This window comes from Eurytemora carolleeae, unplaced genomic scaffold, assembly GCF_000591075.1.
Source record: "Eurytemora carolleeae unplaced genomic scaffold, Eaff_2.0 scaffold981, whole genome shotgun sequence".
Lineage (NCBI taxonomy): Eukaryota > Metazoa > Arthropoda > Copepoda > Calanoida > Temoridae > Eurytemora > Eurytemora carolleeae.
Window position 1 is genome coordinate 11,968 of NW_019396869.1, and position 18,505 is coordinate 30,472.

The following is an 18,505-nucleotide window of genomic DNA, read 5'->3' on the forward strand; positions in this document are numbered from 1 at the left end:
AATTTAAAACCATGTTGTCCACTTTGTTGGACATAAATAAAGAAATATTTGTATCTCTGGTTTATTTTATAGAAAAGTAAAACCCGGGTTAGAATTGTATTCTTTGAATACTATCAGTACTGTTATTACTTTTATCATATATGAATATTTTAAGATTGAGCTATTTATAATAAAAAATTAATTTAATCTGAAATTTTTCTATCCGTCTGCAGTTGTGAAAAAAGTCAAAATCTGAATTAATTATAATTTATAAATTTCAATAATTGCAATTGATGAATTTCTCTAAGCGTCCAACTTCTAATCAAGCCAAAAATATTCTGGATCATATCTAGGGTTCTTATTCGTGGTTCGTCTTTGAATAGTTTTTGGGGGGGTTTTGGAGGTACCACAATAAAATGGAATGTTTCCCGATTGTTTATTCTAATTAGTTGCTTTTCTTTGCACTAAATGCCTAATTTTGACCCTAAGTAAAAATATATGCAAAAAATATCGCTTTTCCTTGATATTTTCTCTTTTATTAAAAATATTAAAAAGTTTATTTAAAGCCAAGTTTTTTAAAAAACAAAACAATTCGATTACCAATGCTGTAGTATCTTTATCTTTCCTCATAAATGGACTCTTAGGGAAGTAATTTGGACCAAGCTAGTTGGTGGTCTTTATATATACAAGACATCCGCAAACTTTTTGTACTGTACAAAGAGAAGATGCTCGCAGATAAAGCCACAATTAAAAGTGAAAATAGAAAATGGCGCGAAGCGCCTAAAATGTATATGTAGATTTTAGATATATTTCTCATACTAGAGGCGCTAGTATCTCATCATTGTATACATGTAGTTTGTGTTGTGTCAGCTGAAACCTTGTAAAAGAAAGCCAGCAGAATCCTGTATTTTCTTCTTCTTAGTTTTCGACAGACTCAGTGACCTCTACGGCGGAATATTAATCAAAATGCACACACAGCATTATGATCTTACGCCAAGGTGAGGGGGGTTCCTGCTAGCCCAGGCAGGAAATGGCGGGAATGGNGAAGAATTGAATGGAATAAAAGAAGAAGAAAAATGGAAGAATTGAATGGAATAAAAGAAGAAGAAAAATGGAAGAATTGAATGGAATAAAAGAAGAAGAAAAATGGAAGAATTGAATGGAATAAAAGAAGAAGAAAAATGGAAGAATTGAATGGAATAAAAGAAGAAGAAAAATGGAAGAATTGAATGGAATAAAAGAAGAAGAAAAATGGAAGAATTGAATGTAATAAAAGAAGAAGAAAAATGGAAGAACTGAATGGATATTTAATGAGAAGGACAAATTTAGAAAGACAGTTATATAATACGAATATAAAAGACCTAAAGGACGGAGATTAATCAAATAAAAGACTCCAGCTGATGTAGAAGAATGGAAAATTATTCCCAATTTTGTTCTTTCATAATTCCGCTGACATCCGGTGAGGTCGGTTAAACTCTAATAATAGATCAGTAGTCTAGGGTTAAACTGAATATTCATTTCGAAACCACGTCTTGAGTGTAACCCTAGTTTCTTGTCGACTTTTTTAACAAATTTTGAATATCAATTATTTCGTATAAATCAATAAAATTGATAAAAACACATGAATTTTTTTCTTTTTTTAAATTCGATGTAACCCTAGTTTCTAATTGTGTAAGAACTATACACCTGGGGATGGAGGTTATCAAAATATTTCTTCTACTTTCAAGGATTTGGACAATTTTAGTAAAGAGACTGTAGACGTAATTTCAAGAACCCATTCCGATTCACAAGAGTACCCTAAAAACCTTTCTCTGATCACTGATTAATGATCTAAAATTTTTTAGTTGAAAATTAATAAGTTTTATTCATGTGTTCTCCATGAAATTGACTTGCGAATTTATACTCCTAATACAATGGTGAGATTGTCAGAATTAAAATTTTCCAGATAGAAATATGACGATATATTTCTCGTTGTTTCTCAGATAGAAATATGACGATATATTTCTCGTTGTTCTTTAGATAGAAATATGACGATATATTTCTCGTTGTTTCTAAGATAGAAATATGACGATATATTTCTCGTTGTTTCTTAGATAGAAATATGACGATATATTTCTCGTTGTTTCTCAGATAGAAATATGACGATATATTTCTCGATGTTTCTCAGATAGAAATTTGACTATATATTTCTCGTTGTTACTCAGATAGAAATATGGCGATATATTTCTCGTTGTTACTCAGATACAGGTTAAAAGAATACGGTTGTGATTGGATAGCAAGGGTTATATGAAATTACCTATAAATTCCATTTATTACATTACTTATTTTGTGGAACATTAGGATTCAGAATGTACTCTATATGTCTAAACCACTCTAAATCGATGCAGTCAATTTTACGAAATAGTATTTAACCACTTAACAAAAACTGCGCACTCTCTCTTTAAGCCGGCGCATTTAGTATCAGCGGAAGCGAAATAAATCACCTTTTAAAGACTAAAGGTCGGGTTCAAGTTGGGTTTGTTAACCATTTTTAATAATTTTAGGTCAAAATATAACAATAATTGTCAAGTTAGAAATGTAGTTTGTAATCCATCTTTAATAATTTCAGGTCAAAATATAACAATAAGTTCAAGTTAGAAATGTAGTTTGTAAAGCATCTTTAATAATTTGAGGTCAAAATATAAGAATAAGTTCAAGTTAGAAATGTAGTTTGTAAACCATCTTTAATAATTTCAGGTCAAAATATAAGAATAAGTTCAAGTTAGAAATGTAGTTTGTAAACCATCTTTAATTACTTTAGGTCAGTCTATACATGATTTATTTCAACCAGAAAAAGCTAAATTTTCTTATAAGTACAAGCAAATCAGATTTTTAGAAATTATAATTTCCTATTCAGATTTTAATGTTTATACTAAAACACTGGAGAGTAGTTGACGTTTCTTCTAGAACACTGTAGAACAGTTCATATTTCTACTAAAGAACAATGTATTACGGTTCATATTTCTACTAAAACACAGTAGAACAGTTTATATTTCTACTAGAGAACAATGTAGAACGGTTCATATTTCTACTAAAGAACACTGTAGAACAGTTAATATTTCTACTAGATCACTGTTGATATTTCTACCAGAACGGTTAATATTTTTACTTTAGAACAATGTAGAACAGTTGATTATTTCCACTTTGTAACACTGTAGAACAGTTCATATTTCTACTAGAACACTGAAGAACAGTTGATATTTCTACTTTAGAACACTGCAGAACAGTTGATGGTGTCTACTAGAACACTGTAGAACAGTTTATATTTCTACTTTAGAACACTGTAGAACAGTTAATATTTCTACTAGACCACTGTTGATATTTCTACTAGAACGGTTGATATTTCTATTAGAACACTGTAGAACAGTTGATATTTCTACTATAGAACATTAAAGAACAGTTGATATTTTTACTAGAACTGAACACTGTAGAACAGTTGATGTTTCTACTAGACCACTGTAGAACAGTTGATATTTCTACTAGAACAGAACACTGTAGAACAATTGATGTTTCTACTAGATATAGAACACTGTAGAACAGTTGATTTTTCTACTAGAACAGAAAACTGTAGAACAATTGATGTTTCTACTAGATTTAGAACACTGTAGAACAGTTGATGTTTCTACTAGAACACTGTAGAACATTTGATATTTCCAACAGAACAGAATACAGTAGAACAGTTGATGTTTCTACTAGATTTAGAACACTGTAGAACAGTTGATATTTCTACTAGAACACTGTAGAACAGTTGATATTTCTACTTGAACACTGTGGAACATTTGATATCTCTACCAGAACAGAACACTGCAGAACAGTTGATCCTCTGATTTCCTCTAATTTTACATTTTTCTCTATTTTCCCATTCCCTTCCCTAACCTTCCATACTCTTCTTTTCCCAGTCTTCTCTGTCCCTTCCCTGTCACTTCCCTGTTCCTTTCCAATCCCTTACCTGTCACTTCCCTGTCACCTCCTTGTCCCTTCCTCTTTCTCCTCTTTCACCCGTCCCATGTCCCTCCGAGCCCCCCCCCCTAGCCTAGTTAAGTTTGAATGAGTGGAATTGCCCAAGGGGCAGGATGTTTAGTATTTTATATTTCAAATATCACATTTTTTACGCAATTCAAAATTTTTTGAAATATATAAATCTGAAAATTATACACCCAATCTTTAGAAAGCTGTTTTGTTAAATAAAAAATATTTTAAGTTAAAAATTTAATTTTTGGGTTTCAATTTAAATCTCTAACGGGAATACCAACTAAAAATTCAAAAATCACCCCCCAAAAGGTTATTTGCAAATTTTTATAAAAATATTCAATGAATTTCAAGTGTCCGACATAAAAGGCAGTGATTCTAGAATGCTTCTTAAACCGTTGATGTATAAAAATGTTGAATATAATAAGAAGTATTGAAAACTGTTTTTGTTCTCAAAATACATTGTTATTCTTGTACACCATGAATTAATTGAAGGGTCTGTGCATTCTTAGCATCAACCTGCCCCCCCCCCCTCTCTCTCAACCGATCAGAAAATTTGACTTTTTGAAATGTAAAAACACGAACCTAAAGATTACCGCGTCTGAGCTTCAAACAAAAAATCCGCAAAATTTTCATCTTAAATTATGCCAAACTGAAACGACTGAAACAGACTCTCCAGACTGATGCTGAATTTTATATACGCCATATTTTATAGTTGAATTTTGTTTATTTTACAAGTAACGGTCAAATTTTTAAAGCTATTCATGAATATTTTCATTTGACGATTTACATCAAATTTTTTTTAGTAATTTTATAAAGATCTCGTAAAAGTATAGCAAGGGAAAGAATGAATTTTCACAAATGCATCATTTACTCTCAGACAAATTAGAATCAATGGAAATTTAGACCCCCGAGGGATTTTATGATCAACCCGAGGGCGCGGCCCAAGGGTTTATCATTGAATCCCATTTTCTTTGTAAAATATTAATATATTTATGTATTTAATCTGAAATCGATTGAAAGGGGCTGGATTAAATGAAAATTGTTGCATACCAAAAAAACCCAGTTTTTTATAAAGGAATGATTTTTTCTCTAGATTTATAAATAATTCTTAAGTCTAATTGTAATTTCCGACGCAAAAAATATGTGAAAAATCTAGTTCCCAAGCTTTATGCCTGATTAAGCACTAAACTTTACCACCATGAAGCACTATATGAAATCTGTTTAAAGCTGCAGCATCATTCAATACCTCTGTATATTGCCAATACTATCTATTAAATAAACTAGTCGATCAGGGTGCCTTGCACCACATCCCTTTTTATACTGGACGATTATTCTTTATTTATCTAGTGCGCTGGCTTTAGTAGATACGATTTTTGATGATTTTCCTTCTTTTATTTTGTAGATTTTCAAAATTTAAAAATTGTAGTTTTTATACTTGGTAGTTTTTAATTCTGGAAGCATGTGAGGTCCCACAAAAACATATTAGAAATATTCTTAAAAAGTTTGACCTCAGCAATTAAGCACTTTTTAATGTTAGTTGGATTCATAAAATCTAACGTATACAAAAATTTTGCGAAACTTTTCACGATTTCCAATGTTGCTTTTAAAAAATCTATATTTAAGTCTGTTTGCAAGACAAGCAATTAAAAATAAAAAACCTCAAAATCTAACAAATTGTTTTCAGGAATTTTAACATCAATTCTTAAAAGCAGTTTTACTAAAAGTTATGAAAACAATTAATGTTTTCTGAATATTCCAAAAAAAAATCAAAGAAAGTCTATTTTAAAGTACACAGATAACTATAATACTTTAATAAAAATAAAATGATATTTTTTTGAAAAATAATTTATATCAAACATTTAACACTCCCCTGAATTGATTTGTACATGTTAAAACAGAAGTTTAAAGAGGTTTATTGCGCTGTAATTAAAAACATTACCACGAAGCGTTTTTTTTACATTTTTTTCCCGAAAATACAAAATTTCTCAACCGCATTGTAATTCTATATGGATGAGTAAGCGCTAAGTCTATTACCTATAAGTGAATTGTGGTCTAGAGAAATAGAATAGAAAACATCTAAAGGGAAACATGGCAAATAAAAAATAAAAAAAATGTATTCCTTTTTCTCGGTTTAAAGGGTCTGTGTTTTTGATGAAAATACCCTCCGGACTCCATTTACAGATTCATACGAATTAGCCTCCATTTACAGATTTATAAGAATTAGCCTCCATTTACAGATTCATAAAAATTAGCCTCCATTTACAGATTTATAAGTATTAGCCTCCATTTACAGATTCATAAGAATTAGCCGCCATTTACAGATTTATAAGAATTACCCTCCATTTACAGATTCATAAGAATTAGTGCCCTTTTATAGTTTTATTTCATTAGATTAGATATTGTCATTTTAAATCTAAATTCTATCAACTCCCTTCTTGGCTCATGCTGCATAAGTCCGTAAGTCAATTATGTAGGCTGCCAAACAGCTGGACCGAATGGGCTAACATTTTTTGAGGGAATCCATGGGTTCCCGGGGAATAACAAAAGTTTTTTTTTTCAAAAATCGATTTTTTTAAATCGAAACTTTTTTCATAAAACTGGAATTTAAAAGAAATGATCTATACAAATTTCATGGGCAACGCCGGGCACATTATACTAGTCCATGTAATAAAACAAGACATTCGTATATATTTGCTCATCATTTTCTTTTTTAAAGGTATCGTTGTGAATTTGGCACACAATCAAAATTCCTTTAAAAAGTTTTCTTTAAATTATAAAATTATTTATTCATAGATTAGGGAAAGATTAGTCTAAGGATTTCTCTAAACTTTGACACTTTGTTTCCTTAGTTTTTCATTGTCAATTTCAATTTCAGTCCATTGTCATGTGATACAGACGGAAATCACGTGACCAGCATACTGCACTGCCATTGACTGAAGTTCTGGTGACTAAAAGGACTATATTAATAATACTATCAATTTTATTTAATAAAAATGCAAAATAAAAATTAAAAATTATAATTGGAGCAAACCTGAGATTCGATCAGGCTCCATGTGGGATAAAATCGTTTTCAGATTGGTTGCGTATTTGCTGAATATGATCTGTTTAAACCTACTACTTTTATACAATTGTATATATATGAATTTTCGCATAAGTTTGACACAGTATTATATCAATTTCTCGAGACAGAAACATCAGATAGATGTCTTCTGTATCATTTAACACCTGAGATTCTCAGGTTTCAACCTGCACCACCTTTCATTTTTCCTTTATATTCCCTTTAATCAAGTATTTACATCAAAAGGAATTGAGTATTTGACAGAAACTCTAATTTTCTATCTTTTCCCTATATTTTTGCTGTCTTTTGTCACGGACCTTAGATATTTTGAAAAATCTAGGTTAGAAATATGAAAGATTTACACCGCGAGGTTTAAAGATATTGGGATTAGTAAATTTAAGTTTGTTGGTAACGAAACAATTAAGTAATTTTTGACAATTTGAGACAAAATTTTGTCTTGTTTTATAATGGTAATTATTTGCAGTTTAAAGATGAATGGTACTCCCCCAGAGCTACCAATATTTTAACAAGACATTAAACCTGTCTAATAGTTTAATTACCCGCGGCGCGGAACATTCATGAATAAGTCGCCAAATTATAAATTCAAAATGTGATTTTCTTCAGTTACCTAAAGTTTTTTTTGTCTAATACCTACTTATTTTTCATGCATCTTAAAACCTGTTTTATTATTTTTTCAACATTAATTTAGGAAAAAAACACAATTCCTTTATAGAAAGCTGTTTTTTTTTGTATGCAACAATTTTCATTGAATCCCGCTAATCGAATAACTTTTTAAATAAGAAAGTTTTATTGAATCCCGCCAGGGTTTTAATGGTTTTACAACTTTTGACTCCATGAATATTATAATCAGAATTATATACCATTCTAGGCAACATTATTAAACTTGTCCGTCCCTGCTTTTTCTATTAAAAACGCTATTGATTTTTCAGTTCATTTTCTATTTGATATCTTTGAATCTTTCCTCTTGTTTACATTTTACGAATTTAAATTTATTATTTTAAGTACACGATTAATAGATTAATGTTGCAACTAAATAATATTTTAAGTACACGATTAATAGATTAATGTTGCAACTATATAATATTTTAAGTACACGATTAACAGATTAATGTTGCAACTATATAATATTTTAAGTACACGATTAATAGATTAATGTTGCAACTAAATAATATTTTAAGTACACGATTAATAGATTAATGTTGCAACTAAATAATATTTTAAGTACACGATTAACAGATTAATGTTGCAACTATATAATATTTTAAGTACACGATTTACAGATTAATGTTGCAACTAAATAATATTTTAAGTACACGATTAATAGATTAATGTTGCATCTACATAATAACTAATTAGTCAAAGTTTAAAATATCAAAGGTTTACACCATCAAGTTGCAAACAAATACAACATATTAAGTTTGAGGCAAGTTATCAGTTCCTTTCTAAATAGAAATCACTTCTTCTTTGTTTTGAATAATCAATAGGCCTTGAATTCCTCGCCATTAAAACCATTCCTCTAGCTCTTGATTTTAATTTTCTCTTGATCCAGCTTCAAAGAGGATGAAGCTTGCAATTGTTTTGTCATCATGGTTTAGGGACTAGCTCCATGTTCCGCATGCTTCTTCTGTTTCTGATGAGCCTTTAGAAATATAAGGTCAGATTTCCTTAAGGTAGAGTTAAACTAATCTTGTTCCAGCTGACCGCAGAATCTCTTGTTGTCCATTAGACAGTTTGGAGAAACCCTTTAAGTTGTTTCAGACTAGTACTGTTTATGTTTGAATCGTCGCGGAGAACTGAGCTGAAAACTTTAGAATGGTGGATTTCGAGATTAATGCTTGTTCTCCTCTTTTTCTTAATCTGATTAAATAATGCATGTTCTCCTCTTGTTATTAATCTCCAGACTAAATAACCTATCGGGAATAAGGATATCCCATTCTAAAGTTTTCAGCTCAGAAGATTTAAAGATTTTCTGGAATTATTATTGAAAAGACGACATTTGAAGAATTTGAAGAAATCTGCGAAAAAAAGAAAATGAGAAATTCATTATAATGATGAAAACGAAATAATTGGTTCTAGCATTGATTTATTGAAATTTTTTTTTGAGAAATATGTTCCTAACTATCTGATTAGATAACTGTACTTTATTTTCTGTCGTCGTTATTTAATAATTAAAAAAATACCGATTTTGAAAACGTATCCACCCAAAAGTACGATTTTGAACTTCAACTTTGCGCTCAAACTCAGGATTTACAGATCTTTAAAAAAATTTTGATCATCTATAGACCTTCCATGGGGTCATTGTGAAGTCCTACACAAAATTTGAACCCGATCAGTTTAGCCGTTTTGAAATTACGCTTACGGCACCTTTGAATGCTTTTTTAGTGATGTAAGAGACTGAAAGAACAGAAATAGTTTGAAAAAATATGAATATATAATTCAAGCTTTTAAGAGTATCGTTGTAAATCGAACATATCCATCTTTGCATGGAGAGTCACATAAAATTACGCTTACAGTCCCTTTAACTTGGTTTCTAGACCATGCATTAAAAAACTTTTTTTACAGATTTAGTTTTTCTAATCCGTTAATAATCGATCTAGAGGAAATTTTGGCACAAGAAGATATTTTGATGCATCTTGTATGGGTAATGCAAATATCAAGTTGCATTGCATAGAGAGTGGAACCAATTGCAACCTATGTAGAATGCAATTTACATAATAACATAAAATACGGTAGTAGAGTTCTGAAAACGTTAAAACTATTTTGCAGGAGGAGAGAAGCTAGATTTCAATCATTTTCTGGTAAAATATCCAATGATTACCTTCTAATTACCCCATAATTTCCTGCTAATTACCTTAACTACCCCCCGAGAATTTAATCTTATAACACCTTCCATCTACACAAACGCTATACGCTAAACTAAAGCCGAATTTTATCTTTAGTTTTTAAATGTATATTCACACTTTTGGTTTCATTTGACGTAGCAAAGATTCAAAAGCATAAGTTTTTTAGACGACAGAAGGATGAGAGAAGTCGCATCCGATAAATAAGAAAACATTTTTTTTTCTGGAGCTGAGTTTTGTGTGGCAAAAATATTTTCAAGTCGAATTTTTTTTCAACGCAACGTCTCTACAAATTAAAATTTTTGAACTCAGTTCTAGGTTTTAAAACAATTAACCTTTGATTTTTACAAATTCTTTTAGAAATTAATTTTTTGTTTAAAGTTTTTGATAGAATTGTAAAACTGTTTTTGTTCATATGTCTAATTCAATTCCTTGCACCGTTCCTGAACCATAAATGAGTCGAATCTAATCCAAACAAATTGTGAATCGAATGGAGAAATTTATTTGCATGAAAAAGTTTCAATTTTTGGTTCCGGGGGGGCCATGCATATCACATCAATGCAAGAAACAACCAAAGGCAGTTAGGACCAACCAACATGAGACTAAAATAAGATTTCAAAAAACTATAAAGTAACTTATTTTGTATGTTTTTTAGACGAGGGTTAAATAAACCGAAATTTTGCCAAAAAAAAGAAGTTTATTTTTGCGGCTCTGAGAGTGTTGGATTTAGATCTATCTATCTATCTATCTATCTATCTATCTATCTATCTATCTATATATCTATCTTTCTTTCTATCCAGCCGTCAACCAAAGAAAAAGAAGAGAGTTTGATATGTTAATTTATTGAACTTTGTTAGTATGTATCAAAATATATTATATATAAGACTAGCAGGACAATGGTTTATAAACAGCATGAATTCTCTATTGTTGAGAAGAGTATGTACAGTGCGTCCCACAAAAGAATGAGACACACTGTTAACTTTAAGCTCTAGGTATGACAGTGCACAGTGTATATATCTTCTATACTAGAGATATATGTCGTCGTTTCGACTCCATAGTGTCGAAGTAGGGAAGTTTGGAGTCCATGGTATCATAACCAGGGGAGTAAGGGACTATGGACAATCCATGGAGTTCCTGGGGGAGTTGACTGAATGAAAAGTACTCCTGGTTGGAGTCCAGGTGTGAGAGATCTCTGTAAACTGTGAAGTCTTCCATAACTGAGATCCTAGGACCAGGTCCAAGGATAAATTCTCCGTTGGACTCCGAGTCATTGCTGGAGTACATGGATGAGTCTGTGGAGGGTGGGTTGGGGGAGTTGGGATCAGAGTGTTGACGATGAACTCCAGCTACCTCTTGACCAACAGCCTTGTTCTGCTCCATGTACCGCCAGGATAGGTTGTCGGAGATAGACGGAATTGGAGATTTTCTCATGGAATTCTTCTCACAAGAGTCTGTGTCTCTCCAAACCCTGGCAGAGTTAAGGGAGTTATCCTTGGATATATCAGGGTAGGATCCGTTCTTCTTCAGTGTTCCTCCAATACTAGATTCACAATCCTTGACATAGATCTGACTGGAGTCGGATCGCTTTATCTGTTTGCTCCACCTAGTTCTTGCGAGCACTGCAAGTAGGATTACAAGGATTACTACAAGGACAGCAGAGACAACTCCAGACACTACATATATAAGGGTATCACTACCAGTAGAGGTTAGAGGCATGCTTTCATGGATAGGATATGCATCAGAGTCTAAAATCTCCTGTCCAAAACCTACAGTTGGGGCTGGGGTAGGTGGGTTCTCTTCAGCATATACAGATATGACATTTGAGACTTCTCCTCTGTTACCTTCCTCATCATACGCTACAATAGCGTAGTAAAATACCTCATTAGGCCAGGGTATTCCTACAGTAGATCTCTGCTCAGTTCCATATATCTCAGGAGTAGGGATGAGAGAGGTGTGAACCAGGATTCCCATGTCATTGAAGTTCTCTTCTCTAAGTGCTTCTCTGTTTGTGTAACAACGGATTTCATATCTGAACGCTTGTCCAAAGTCATAATCGTTTCCAGGGGCTCTCCACTTCAGGGTGACATACAGAGAGTCATCAAGATAGTTAGCAAGCTTGAAGTCTGTAATCCTACTTGGAGAAAATACATCATTTCTGGTCGGAGATCCTTGTCTTAGATAGAACTGGGATCCTTCCTTGACAAAGAAGGATGGAACAAGGGTGTGCCTGGAGAACTGTGTGATGGGAACCGTGTAGGAGAAAGGAAGAGAGGAACCGCAGCAAGTTTCTTCAGAATCTCCGGACTGTGACAATCTTGGTAATCTGGCAGATCCATCCTTGTTCTTCACGGTAACCACTACACTGTAGAAACCTGGCTCACTTGTGAACTGGGTGAAATACGCAGAATATATTCCGTCACCCTGTGTAATATCCGGATAACCAGATCCTGTATCCCGGAGCCGGATTGAGACGGGTTCGGATACTCCAGGTCTCTCTATAGTAGCAACCACCTCTGAATCCAGTACTGGAGAGGTGTGGCTTGTGAGACGGGCAAATATTTTGACTGGAGTGTTGAGAGCGTTAACTCCCTCATAGTCAACACTAGTCCAGGCCTCCAGGACAATAGAATCCTTGTGACTAGGTTCAGCTAGGACCTGGATAGAAACCCGGACCAACTGATCCTTCTGAAACAATCTAGCTCTATAGGTCCAGATACCTGGCTCTTGGGACCCGGTCAGCTTGAAGTACACCAGTCCATGTTCATACTTGGGAAACTCAAACACTTTTCCAGTAGGGTTGGTCAGCTCAAACATCTCAATATCATCCTCATCTGGAGATGCAATCTGAACCCAAAGATTATCTCTGAGACTCTCTTCAACCACAAATGTTCCTGAGACAATGTTGGAATCATCAGATATTTTCTGCTCCTGGTGAAACTTTCTAAGTTTAACTCCTCCTGCGGTTTGTAGGATGGATGTAAATATATCGGAAATATTTACAGCTCCGGCCAGAACATCGTGATGCTTCTCATGGACAATGAAAGTGTATCCGTACTGTGCTAGAAGCCGAGCTTCGTAGAAGATACTTTTCTCAAATGCAACCGTGTAAACCTTGTGTGATCCTTCACTGATGGTCTGCAACATTTCTCCGAACCCTGCAGGCTTAGCAGCACTTGCAGTTATCAGGATCAGGGTTCCACTGCTCATAGGAGAACCTAGAGATAAGGTTTTCATCGCAAGCTTTACTGCACACTCTAGACAAGCTGTATCCTCTTCAAGGTGTCTTCTAGGTATCCGTCCATATATCCCCTCCCTATTCTCGGAGGTGAGGAGAGTGGGAGAGAGGGTGAGGGCCGCGGTGGATCCGAAGGTGATGAGTGCAACCTCAGAATCATTGGGGAGGGTTGAGATAAACCGGAAGAGTTCTCCGTGTAAGAGGGACCAACGATTGTTGAGACCCATGGAGTTGGATCTCTCCAAGACAATAACAAACCGTTTCCTGGCTGGGATCTGATAGTGAATACTTAGCGGAAGAAGGGAGGGTTCTCCACTCACGGAAAAGCTCTCAGGGTCCCGAATCTTGGCGGAAATGTTTTGAGCAATCTCGGATTTTGGTTCAGGTTCAAGAACTTTTCTCAACACTGCTCTGACAGGTTGTCTGGAGCACAGAATATTCTGCTTAGTTGGAAGATCCTGCTCATATCCGGTCTCGGAGCAGAAACCCTGAAAAAATTAGAAAATTAGAAACAAAACAAAATAAAAACTAAATAATTTAAAAATAATNTTTTTCTTCTTATAATTTTATAATGTAAAGAAAATTCCAGTTTACTTTACTACAGTCATAAAAATGATAATAATTACAATAATAACATAATAATAATACAAATAAAAAGTAGATTATAAAAAAAAATCATGAAAAAAACTCAATGAAGTTAAAGTTATCTAATTATGATCCAATAATTGTTAATGTTGTTAAAACTTTATTTATCCTAATTAAAGAAAAGAAATGTTACTATAAATATGTTTTTAATAATGTTAATGTTAATTTACCTCTAATTGTGTGAGTGTTTTATTACAATCCTTGGCTGGGATATTCTCTGATATTTCAATATTTAAATTCTTTAATCCAGAAATGTCTACACTCAGCACAGACTGTGCCAGAATTATAACTTTCAACATGGAATTCATTTTGTTTTGTTTATTCTAGTTTTCTCATTGTTTAAAACTGTACGTCTTTACTGTTCCACAGCTCACTAACGACTGACTTGTTGATCACGGAGTTTGGAGATTTGTTGGTTGGTTCACCGGGAGCCCGCTACCGCAGGAAATCCGCGAATTTTCTTCGGAGCGGTGCAGGTCGGTACGGTACTGGTACCAGGGGCACGTTCCGCCTGACCGCACATTTTGACTCGTCTTGACCCGGTGTACGCCCAAGGCTTGGCACGGGTTACCTATCATCGTGTCATGTGTGATATTACCCACAAAGGTTAATGGGCTTTTTAGGTTCAAATATAAACTATTCATTAAAGATAGTTTTAAACACTTTTCTGTTAGTCATCCAGTCATCCTTAATTTAACTTAACTTAGAAAATGTTAAAATTAACAGCTTATATCAAAGAAACTGAAAGCACCTGCCACAAGCCATTATTTTCTAAACCCTATATAATTGAAATCTGATGGTGTAATCATTGATACTTAAAACTCTGACGGTTTGATCTGGCAGAGTTCATAATTTCAAAAATTATTAAGAATATATATATAGATATATATATATGAATAATTTTAGGTAATAATACAAGGATTTTATAATTAGACTCGCAGGAAAGTATAAGCATAGTTTAATATAATTTTAGAAGTATGAAGGTTGGGATACAGGAGGAAGATACGACGGTAGGTACGATAGTATAAGGAAGGTAGGTAGGTAGACAGATAGACAGGTAGGTAGATAGACAGATAGGTAGGTAGGTTGATATGTAGGTAGGTAAAAAGGTAGGTAGGTACGTAGTTAGCTAAATAGGCGAGTAGGATGGTAGGTAGGTAGGTAGGTAGGTGAGTAGGTACGGAGGTAGGTAGGTAAGAAAACAGAAAACAGGAAATAGAACACACAAAAAAAATAAAACAAAAAAAATGCTTTAAATCCTTATCTTAAGGTGATGAATTCTACCTTTAAATAGATTTATTTGATGCTGGTGCATAAATCACTTTTATAGAGAAATCACAAATTTTATCGAATTTGCTGAGACTAAAGTTTAAAGGGTACCATTGTGAATCGGGCTTGCAATTTTTAGCAGGAAATTAAATTAGGGTTCCCAATTCCGCAACTGTGCGGAATTGCGCGCAACTGTTCACGTATTGCGTGAAATTGTGCAGAATTGTGCAGAATTGCGCGGAAATTACTAGGTCCGCAAGTAAAATCCACTTGTGTTGTAGAACTGACTTTAAATTAAATCGACAGTCAGTCCCTTTAAATTATATCGAAAGTCAGTCCCTTTAAATTATATCGACAGTCAGTCCCTTTAAATTATATCGACAGTCAGTCCCTTTAAGATGAATGAGTTACGAATGAAGAATGAAGATTAAGAAGAGGAAGAGAGACGATAACACGAGATAACCCAATTCCTACTTTCCCTTATAACAGAGGCAGGCTATGTAATGCAGAGCATTGTAGTGTTAGATGGGGGGGGGGGGGGTAAGGGCTACTGAAACCTCATTATCATAAAAACTTCATATTTCAGTATATGTTGCTCATGTTGCCAGCAACAACAATAATTTAGTGAACATATTTATTTTAATGGATTTACACAGTTCTTGGATTCAGATTAATATTGTTTTCAAACTTATATCAACATTCTTTATTCTCCATTTTCTGTTATCAAAACTTTAGCTTGTGTTATTTGATTCTACATCCCTCCCTCATCCCTAACTCATCCATCCGTCATCCCTGACTCTCCCTTCGATCGTCCCTCCCTTATCCCTCAATCATCCCTACTTCATCCTTCCCTCATTCCTCCTCAAATGTTTCCGTCCATCATCCTCCTATTTTACTTTATCCCTCGCTGTCATTCACTCCTCCTTCTTTTTTTCTCATCCGTCTCTTAACCTAATCCTTGATTTATCATATTCATTCTTATTCCCGACACAGAATTACTCTTTTTAATGCATCTTATCCTTCACTCATTTCACACTCATTCGTCTCATTTGCCTCCCTCTTTCGTCTCATATGTGTCCCTCATTTGTCCCTCATTCCTCCCTCACTATTGCCTTAAACCTCCCTAAATCCTTTCTCCTTCTTCCCTACTTTCTCCCTTATTTTTGCCTAATCTGCCATCCTTAATTCTCAGATTAATTTCAAGCTATGATGAACAAATATGAAGAGAGAGAGAAAACTTAATTTTCTTGGAATAATTAGATATATAACTGAGTTCATGGACATAATTTAATTCCTCCTTATTCTCCTCCATGTTCTATCAATGTGCATAATTTCATCTTTCTCATTTGCTAGAAGAACGAAAGAGTTTCTAACTGGATTACAAAATCTCCACAAAATCTAATTTTCTAATCCTCATATCTTTGCAACCTAACTTTGGAGACGTTTGACATTTCCAACTCTGAATTCTACTTTATAAAATGGTAAAAAAAAAGTTTGAAACATGAAAGGTTTACATCATCAGGTTGTAGAGATATAAAATTAGATAACTAGAAGTTGAGGTGAGAAATCAGTTTCTATTTATATACTAGAATACTATAGAACGGTGACCACTCCAAATAAAAAGGAAAATTTTAGCAAATTCCCGAATTTCAATGAGATAAGCTAATAGTACAAACGCCAGACTAAACATTAAAGCACTGAAAAACAATAAAGTTCTAAGATCCAATTACTAATTAACCATATCTTTAGTACACTCTTAGTAAAATATGTAGTTCATCCAACTGTATCTAGTTCAACGACTTCTCACTATTAACCAATCTATATATTAAAGCTAAAGTTGGCAAACCAGCTAGACCAAATTGGCTTAAATTCGATTTTTTTCTTCAAAAATTAAATCTTAAAGTTTAAATCTATGCACCGAGTTAAAGCAAATTGTGTACAGTACACTCCAGCACTATTGTTGTGGGATCCGAACCAGTACAAGGAAACAGATCTAGACCATCCCGTCTGTAGTTGGCCCAACCGCGTACACTTTCCACACCACAAGTGGACAGACTGATTTATATGAGAACGGTATAGACTTGCTGTACAATAATGTAATGTTGGTTCAGCACTGTACATATGTACATAAACTGAACTATGATAATTAGATAGATAGTTACTTCTTTTTATATAAATTTTGATCAATGGATACAATTTTTTTTTAAATGTATAGATTATTTTGATAACTGCTACGGCAGTATGACAGCTCAAAACTTGACTTTGTTAATTCTGATACAGCTCGGATATGCTTAGCTCTGGTTTGATCTGCGTGAGCTGACACATATAAGGTAAAGTATATATATAACGTAAACTGCGCCCAAGGATGAATGAGGTGCCAAGAAAAAGATAAAAAAAGAAAATTTATTTCCTCATTAAAATTTGAAAACAAGAAGACAAGGGGAGAATTATCTTCCAACAAATACCGCGCAGGGAACTAACTAATTAGAATACAGGGTGAGCCAATGATAAAGGTCCACTAAAATACAGGATGTTTCAGAATAAAGGGTGTAGTAATATACAGGGTGTACCAGAAGTAAAGGGTGTATCAAAAATAAAAGGGTGTACTAGAGTACAGCGTGTACAAAAATCGAGTGAACCATTAAAAAAATCATGACTACATCAATAAAAATCGATAAAAATCAATCACAATATTAGAAATTTAAATAATTATTGCAGCTTGCTGATATTTTTTTCTCCCGACATATTAAGAACGTGTAGAGTCAACTTAATTAATTTCTAGATAAGTTTAGATACGGGGAATCTATCTATCAATCTATCTACTAATCTTTCTTTCTATCAATCTTTATATCTATTTATCTATCTATCTCTGATTTTCCTGAATAAGGATGTATGGTTTATTAACTAGTATAGAATAAATGACAAGTATAGATCGAATACAATATCTATGTACATAAAGTTGTAATCTCTGTTTGTCTATCTGTTTGTTTGTCAAATCAAATAAAGCAAATCTAAAGAAACTGCATAAGTTCTTCAAACCCAGTGTTAGTTTCAAAGCAATGTTCGAAAATCTATCAAGCCTTGCAGTGCTGGCATCATACCACATTTTTAGAAAACGAAAAACGTTAGACTGGGACCTAGAAACTCCATTCCTGAAAACCATCTCTGAATAGCTAAACTATACTCATGCTAAAAGTCTTGTATTGCACCTGTTTATTGGCAAACCCTGTCAATTATAAAATGCGATATCCAGAGAAAAGAGTATTAAATTGTAAATTTTTATATTGTTTAATGCAATTTTGCTTTAGACAAATATAAATGATGAATATATCTGGCTTTTTGTTTGTCAGATCATAACTCAGAAACCCCTTGACCGATTTGTCTTAAATTTTTATTGGGGAACTCGGGAGACACACAGGAACTCCTAAGTATGATGTTTAAAAACAT

The 18,505-nt window shown here is 33.4% G+C and overlaps 1 protein-coding gene across 1 annotated transcript; it reads right to left on the reverse strand.

Annotated features, from left to right (window-relative positions):
- Positions 1-10,741: 10,741 nt before the first annotated feature.
- Positions 10,742-14,312, reverse strand: LOC111709566 (calcium-activated chloride channel regulator 3A-1). The gene is made up of 2 exons (XM_023483294.1): positions 14,229-14,312; positions 10,742-13,632 (listed from the first exon to the last, which is right to left on the reverse strand). Exons 1-2 carry the CDS (start codon positions 14,310-14,312, stop codon positions 10,930-10,932), a joined length of 2,787 nt encoding a protein of 928 aa, XP_023339062.1. The 3' UTR covers positions 10,742-10,929.
- Between the last annotated feature and the right edge of the window lie 4,193 nt (positions 14,313-18,505).